Consider the following 7,045-nt stretch of genomic DNA (forward strand, 5'->3'; position numbering starts at 1 on the left):
TGTCCAGCACGTGGCCAGTGCCCACAGCACAGCTAGTGCCATGCCAGTCCTGTGGGAGAGAGAGGGGCCGCACAAGCAGGAAATACAGCACCGAGGTGGGCACTATGCACAGGGCGTGATTCTGCAGTGAGAGAGGGGTGGACTCAGATGCAGGGGGAGCCATTCAGGGTGTGGTAATGGGAGGGTCTTCTGGAGGTGATAGGCTCCACTAATGCCTTGGCAGATCAGGGCGTGTAATTGGACTTGAGGATAAGTGCAAAAAGAAACTAGACAAACGAATAGCATATCCTCACCAAGATCTAAAAGATCAAGGAACTGATCAACCAAGTAACTAGAAAGCCTGTGGCTGCAGGCATAGCTGGATCCAGGGGTTGACACTGTCCTGATTCAGGCGGCTTCCGCTCTCAGCTCTGCTTCCCTCTGTGATAGCTCCACACTCAGGTGGGCTCCTCTTTGAGAGTCTCTCTTTCTCCATGGTTCCTACAAATGTCTTGGGCTGGTTGGGGTAGGGGTCCGTTGTTAGGCAAATTTGACAACTATGGGTTCTTTATCCACCCCAAGCTATTCATAGGCCAGCAGGATGGACTGGCCAGGCCTACAGCATGTTTCCACACCTACAATCAGAGGACAGATTCAGCCCCACCCACTCAGCCTGGGTCACGGAAGGGCGTATTTGCAAAGCCTTCTTTTTTACCCACCTTCCTCTCCTTTCCTCCCAGGACGCACCAGTGAGTCCAGGGCTATTAACTGTAGTGTAGTGGAGAAGACTGACTTGGAGTCCAGTGTTCTGTCCTGCTTACTAGCTGTGTGATCTTGAGCAAGTTATCAGCTAAAGAGGATGCCTCCCTAGTAGGGTCACTGTAATGATTACATGAGATACAAATATTGTTCAGATTGGCAAGTGTTGGTGGATAGATATGATGGAGTAAGAAACTGGGGCCATGCCTAAAATTAAACTGCCAAGAGCTCGTTCATCCCATGCACGTTGCTGAATACCAGCTGCCTACTGTGCAAGGCCCAAAGTAGCACCCGGGGAAACCAGGAATCTGTTTCTGCCCTGAGGAACTGGCACATACAGCAGCAGCTGTAACCTGGTTGGCTTGGTGCGTTATGGGAGCAGGCTCTGCCCAGGGGCATTGGGGAGGGCTTCCCTGAGGAGGTGATGTTTGAGAGGGGCCCGGGCAAGCACTCCTAGAGTGACCTGGACAGATGGTGCACAATGAGGTGGGACTATCCCAGCTTGTTTGGGGAATAGGAAGAAAGGAAAAGTAGTAGGATATTAGGTGAGAGGGATAGGCAGGGGTTTTGTTTTGTAGTCTAGAGTAAGGAGTTGGCAATTTTGTAATGATGGGAAGCTACTGAAATAGTTTAAACAGAAGAAAGTTTTTGTATCCATTAGGACTAGGTTTGACTAAATACCCAAGACCCTGAAAATAGTGGCTTAAATGAGATAGAAAATTATTTTAAGTGTAAAAAAATAAAAAGAACACTTAAAATAGTGTTAGCATGATTCTGGATAGTATGGAGTCTTGTCAAGGACCTAGCCTTTTTTGTTTTAGATAACTGTTCCAGTCTCCCTAGGGTGTGGACCTTGCCTTCACGATCCAGCCTGGCTACTGGAGCTCCAACCGTCATACCCAAATTCCAAGCATTAGGAAAGCAAGAAGTGAGAGGAAAGGGTGCCCTTTCCCATTCTAATGACTTTTCCAAAGACCTCACAGCACTTTAGCGTACCTCTCATCATGCAGAACTTGTCACAAGGTCACACCTAACCACAAACAAAATTAGGAAATGCAGTCTTTTTGTTGAAATTATGTGTGCCCAGCTAAAAATGGGGGGGTTCTTTTTCTAAAGGAGAAGGGGAGATATTAAGAGGAAACTACTAGTCTTTTGCTGTATAGGGAACAGATGGGAGAGAAGCACCACTGAGGTAGGGAGCCTTGAGAGGGGACTATGGACTGGACAGCTGGGAGACAGACCACGGTGGCTTGAATGCAGGGTGAGAGAGATGTGGAGAAGTGGGCATGGGAGGGAAGCGGGGAAATCAGGCAGAACTTCTGGCCTGGCTTTGAGCAGTTGGGCCAGTGAGGAAGTCAAGAGAGCAGCAGGAAGGGGGTAAAGGTGGGCAGTACCACCAGCTTAGGACCCCATCTCCACTCCAACACCCTGAGGATGCGAGGCTGGGCGTGGGCCCCAGACCCCTAGCCTGTCCACTAGAGAATCCCAGGAAGTCATATAATCTAGTGTTCCCCAAACTGTGGAATACACCTCCTTAGAGTGAGATTCATAAAATTCCAGGTCATGTCTGGAAGAAAAGAGATAGGAAGACAAAGTGGGTTGGGGGGTCTGTCTGTTTATCAGACAAAATTTTGCCAGCCCTGCCCACCCCTCGGGTCCTGATTTGCTGACTCCCGTGCTGCACAGGTCTGGCAGAAACCACGAAGGTGGGTCCCAGAAGAAGAAGTTCAGAAAACTCTGGCCAGCTCCACACCTGTATTTCTCAAATGGGAAACACAGTGACATTCCCTGAGGTCAACCAGGCAGGATTAGCTGCAGGGCCCTGGCTCACAGGCCTCACACTTATTTTAGCCCCTGGTAGAAATGCCACCTCTGCCTGCCCGCCCACCTCCCTGAGTCTTCGCTGCCTGCCTGAGGCACCCAAAGCACAGGCCCCAGGCACAGCTTTCTGGTCACTGCCAGCTGGGCTGCTGCAAGCCCAGCCCTGGCCCCAGAGGCCAGACTCCATTGACGGGCAGCCTCCCTGTCAAGGGAGGGTGTTTGGACATTGCCCCTGGTGAGCTGCATCTGGGCTAGCAGGTGGGCTTGACCTTCCAGCCTCCACCAGCTGTAGCCTCCTTCCCAGGGCAGGCAGTGGGGTTGATGACACTTTGCCATCACCCTCGTGCAGTGGACAGGCTCTGACATGTAAACAGCTATTTAGCCAGACAGCTCCATGATAGAAGTGTCTCTAGTAAAGGCCAAAGGCCCCCATACCTTTTGTACAGAACCTTTAGTTGGCCACACACTTTCCAGATGCTGACCTCATTTCTTTTGTGTCTCTCCCACCCCAAAGCTCACCTGCAGATTTTCACTACCTCCCACTTATTCCTGAGCCTTGTGCCTGGGCTCGGTGGGTTGTCTCTCCTCTGGCATAATTGGAGGGTTGCGGGTTGAAAGGGTTCGCAGCAGAGTAACATCTAGTAATAGTAATTGCACCCATGAGTAAGATGCTCCAATTCTGGACAGCCCACAAAGTCAGAGAGATGGTAGGCCTGGTCCATCCCACTCCCAGCCCCCAGCAGGGGCTGGGTCTCACAGTGGGCTCCAGCACTTGTGTGGGCTGAAACCAGGGGGAAGGCAGCCGGAGGAGGGGCCCAGGGAGTGCTGGCACACTCCACTGCCCAGCCCACGTGGACTCTGGGGCCCACTAGGGCCCTGTGCCCTCGCTGGCTCCACGTACTTGACTCCCACAAGTCAGGTCTGGGACCTGATGTTAGTCAGGGGTGGTGTGTGTGAGTGGCAGAAACCAACCTCTGAGAGAGTGAGAGGATCCAGCCTCAGGGACGCAACACCTGGACACCTCCTGCTTCATCCTGGTAGCTTTATTCCATGGGCTAGGGACACTGGTCTCAGTGATACCAGTGACTTTGGGGACACAGCCTCTTAAACTGGCCTCACTTGAAAACTCCCAGTGAAAGACCACAGGTGTCTGCGAGACTGTGGGCTTCTGGGCCCCAGGGTGCAGCACACTCCTCCCCCTGTTGCTGGGACCCCTGCATGCTGAACAGATGGAGCACACACTCAGGCACAGCACTGGGAGGGGGGTCACGCAGGAGAGGGGTTCTTGGGACCTCCTAGGATATTGGCAAGGGCAGCAGGGTGTCCTGGGGACCAGTCATCCTTATTCAGGAGAGCAGGCTGGGCAAACTCCTGGCAGCCAGAGAAGCATGTGAAGAATGAGCAGACAGGGGACGTGTGGTGCCTGGGCTTCGACAGCCCTTGTTATCCTGGTTTGGGTTCTTCTAGAAGCTGACCTAAGATGAGGACGTGTGGAAATAGGGTGTTTCTTTGAGTGGTCACTGCAGGGAGCCCTAGAGCAATGGGGAGGGAACACAGGGCAGGAGGGAGCCCAAGAGAGATGAGTTCATGGTATGCTGCCACTTTGGATGGCTGGGGCTCTGTCCCCGGGGGATACTCTGAGAGGCTGTTTGGAAGTTGTCCCAGAATTGTCCCCCAGGAGGACAGGAACACCCAGGGATTTGCCTACCAACTCCTATCTGTCCTGGGTGCTGACTCCTAAGCTGTGCAACCTGCTACACACCCAGGAGCAGAGAAGCAGAGGCAGGAAGCCAGTTGGCTCAGGGGAGCCCTCTGAAGGCAATCTTGAGGGCATGAGGACTGTGAATGGGCTGGAGACAACATGGGCTTCACACTCACCTGCTCTAGGTGAGATGTTAAAAGCAGCAGTCATGTCAGATGGAGCGCAGACCTTTCTGGGTGATGCCATGTCACCACTGATCTGGACCCTCAGCAGGGTTCCTTTGCTATCAGTGACCGCTCTTAGCACACCTGGGTCTGGCCACAGATGATGGCCTTGGAGTCAGAAGTTTCCTAATCTTAAGTCCCAGTCCTGCCACTGACCATCTGTGACTTTAGGTGAGCACCTTCCTTTCCATGGCCCTAGGGTTCCCCACCTATAAAATGGGGATGATAATACTTACAGCAAGTATTAGCTGTTGCCACAGCAGACCTCCCCCCCTCCCCACTGAGCTGCAGGTTAGAGACCCAGGCTGGGTCTCCGCTCTGTACCGTGCATCTAAGCCTCTCGCTGGGATGAACGAGAGAGCCTGGGTATATGCATGGCAGTAGTGGGGCCCCTGAGGATAGGTAGAAACACATGTGGCCTCTTAAGGAGCCAGCACACTGTGGGCCATGATGTCCTGTGGCCACACTCAGTGCCAAGGAGACAGGAAATACATTCTGCCTCTGTAGAGTTGTGGGAGTTGGGGGGTGGATTCCAACCAAGCACACTCAAGTCTGACAGGGAGTGTATGGAACGTTGGCCTTCTGGCTCCGTGGTTTTTGTATCCCATGAATGCTGTATCTTCTGTCCGCCCTTGGTTGTGCATACGGAGCTCACATGTACGAAAGGGTGCTGTATTTACCGAAAAAAACTGTGTGGACCTGTGCGGTTTAAAGATGTGTTCTTCAAAGGCCAACTGTACTTTTTTGGTCAAAATTAATTTTTTTTTTTTTGAGACAGAGTCTTACTCTGTTCCTAGAGTGCCAAGGCATCAGCCAAGGTCACAGTAACCTCAAACTTCTCCTGCCTCAGTCTCCCAAGTAGCTAGGGCTACAGGCATGTGCCACAAAGCTCGCCTAATTTTTCTGCGTTTAGTAGAGATGGGGTCTTACTCTTGCTTAGGCTGGTCTGGAACTCCTGAGCTCAAGCAATCCTTCTGCCTCGGCCTCTCAGAGTGCTAGGATAACAGGCATGAGCCACTGTACCCAGCCTATCAAAATTAATTGTATTTTGGGCAGCACCTATAGCTCAAAGGAGTAGGGCAATGACCCCATGTACCAGAGGTGGTGGGTTCAAACCTAGCCCCAACCAAAAAAAAAAATATTGTATTTTAAAACTGTATCCTATGTTAATTTCACATCTCTTTTTTAATTATAAAGGTGAGTAGAGGGCAAATGGTTGGGTATGAGCAGGGGTGAGGCATCAGACACGGCCCCCACCCCCCCAGCTCCTCCGTGAGGCACGTGTGGAACTCGGAGGAGGCAGCGGGCACGTCCAAGTCCTCTGTAAACCGTGAAGTGCAAGGTGGTGGTGCAGTCATTCTCCAAGAGCCTCCTGAGTTAAGACCACCATGCACCTGGTTTTCGTGTTATAAATTTTTGATTGTAGTCTTTGAAAACAGGTGACCCCTGTTTGGTATCCACTGTAAGTACAAGGGGGAAGAAACGTGTTAATTACGCAGAACCTTCTCTGTCATTCCGACTGAGTCTCAGCCTACACGTGTATGCCTTGAGCAAATTCAGCTACACCCACTCAGATGAGGGGGGAAGGAGGCAGAGAAGGAGAGAACCCAGATGTCATTATTGCCCCTTCACCCTTCCCTTATTTCACCTGATCTGGGCTTCGCCTGCACCCAGAGAAAGGTAGGCCACAGGTCAGAAACATAAATACAAGTCAACGAAACCAAGTTTTATCATTGGACAATCCAAGAATGTTGCTTCTTGAGATTTCATGTTGGCGTGAGGAATTCTCACGATCTGCACTAGCAACCAGCCCCGTGGCCCACCCTATGGTGCAGCTCCACTGTGCCTCAGCTAACCTCAACTCCACCGAAATGGCTGCTCTCTCATAGAGTCTGGTTCTAATCACTGTCTCCACCTTAGGGAGGAAGCATAGGAAATTACAACTCTAGCCAAGAACACTGAGTTTTAAAATTCTCCCCCCCCCAAAAAAAATACTGTACAAAACCCCACTTTAAAAGCAGGTGAATGCAGAGCCTCAAGTTGGAGGGCGGAGAACAGCCCAGTCTGCTCTCATCCTGCCCCAGGATACTCCATGCTCTGTGGGCCGTGCCTTGTGACTCCAATGTGATAGAATGCTCTGAAGGCCCTAGGAAGCCCAGCGTGCATGTGTCCCGAGGCAGAGGTGTGCTCAGAGTGGCCCCTTCTCCTGAGCAGGCTGTGGGCGGAGCTGCCATGCTACTGCCCTAGCAGGGCCCTTACTTACCACAGTCGCAACATGGGGTTGAGCCCTTGGCATGCCAGGGGTCTTCAGTCCCACCGAGGTTTCACAGCCCACCACCCATGTCTCCTCACAGGCCGACGCCAAGATGGTGTGTGATGTGGTGAGCCGGATGGAAGACACCGAGCCCTTCTCTGCAGAGCTGCTGTCTGCCATGATGCGGCTCTGGGGTGACTCAGGAATTCAAGAGTGCTTCAACCGGTCTCGGGAGTATCAGCTCAATGATTCTGCCAAATAGTGAGTGTCCCAGGGGAGGGAGGCCTGGGGCAGGGCAGACTTGGT

The 7,045-nt window shown here is 52.2% G+C and overlaps 1 protein-coding gene across 3 annotated transcripts in view; it reads left to right on the forward strand.

The window, feature by feature from the left end:
* GNAO1 (G protein subunit alpha o1) overlaps window positions 1-7,045 on the forward strand; it is a 161,547-nt gene that overhangs the window by 129,770 nt on the left and 24,732 nt on the right. For 2 of the 3 annotated variants that reach the window (XM_003792550.2, XM_003792549.2), the window contains exon 4: window positions 6,840-7,000. In XM_003792550.2, the coding sequence (XP_003792598.1) occupies window positions 6,840-7,000 (161 nt within the window). The remainder of the gene's footprint in view (window positions 1-6,839; window positions 7,001-7,045) is intronic. The other variant, XM_012806868.1, reaches the window with a different exon arrangement.

Source organism: Otolemur garnettii, unplaced genomic scaffold (genome assembly GCF_000181295.1).
Source record: "Otolemur garnettii isolate 467f Iridium unplaced genomic scaffold, OtoGar3 scaffold00058, whole genome shotgun sequence".
NCBI lineage: Eukaryota > Metazoa > Chordata > Mammalia > Primates > Galagidae > Otolemur > Otolemur garnettii.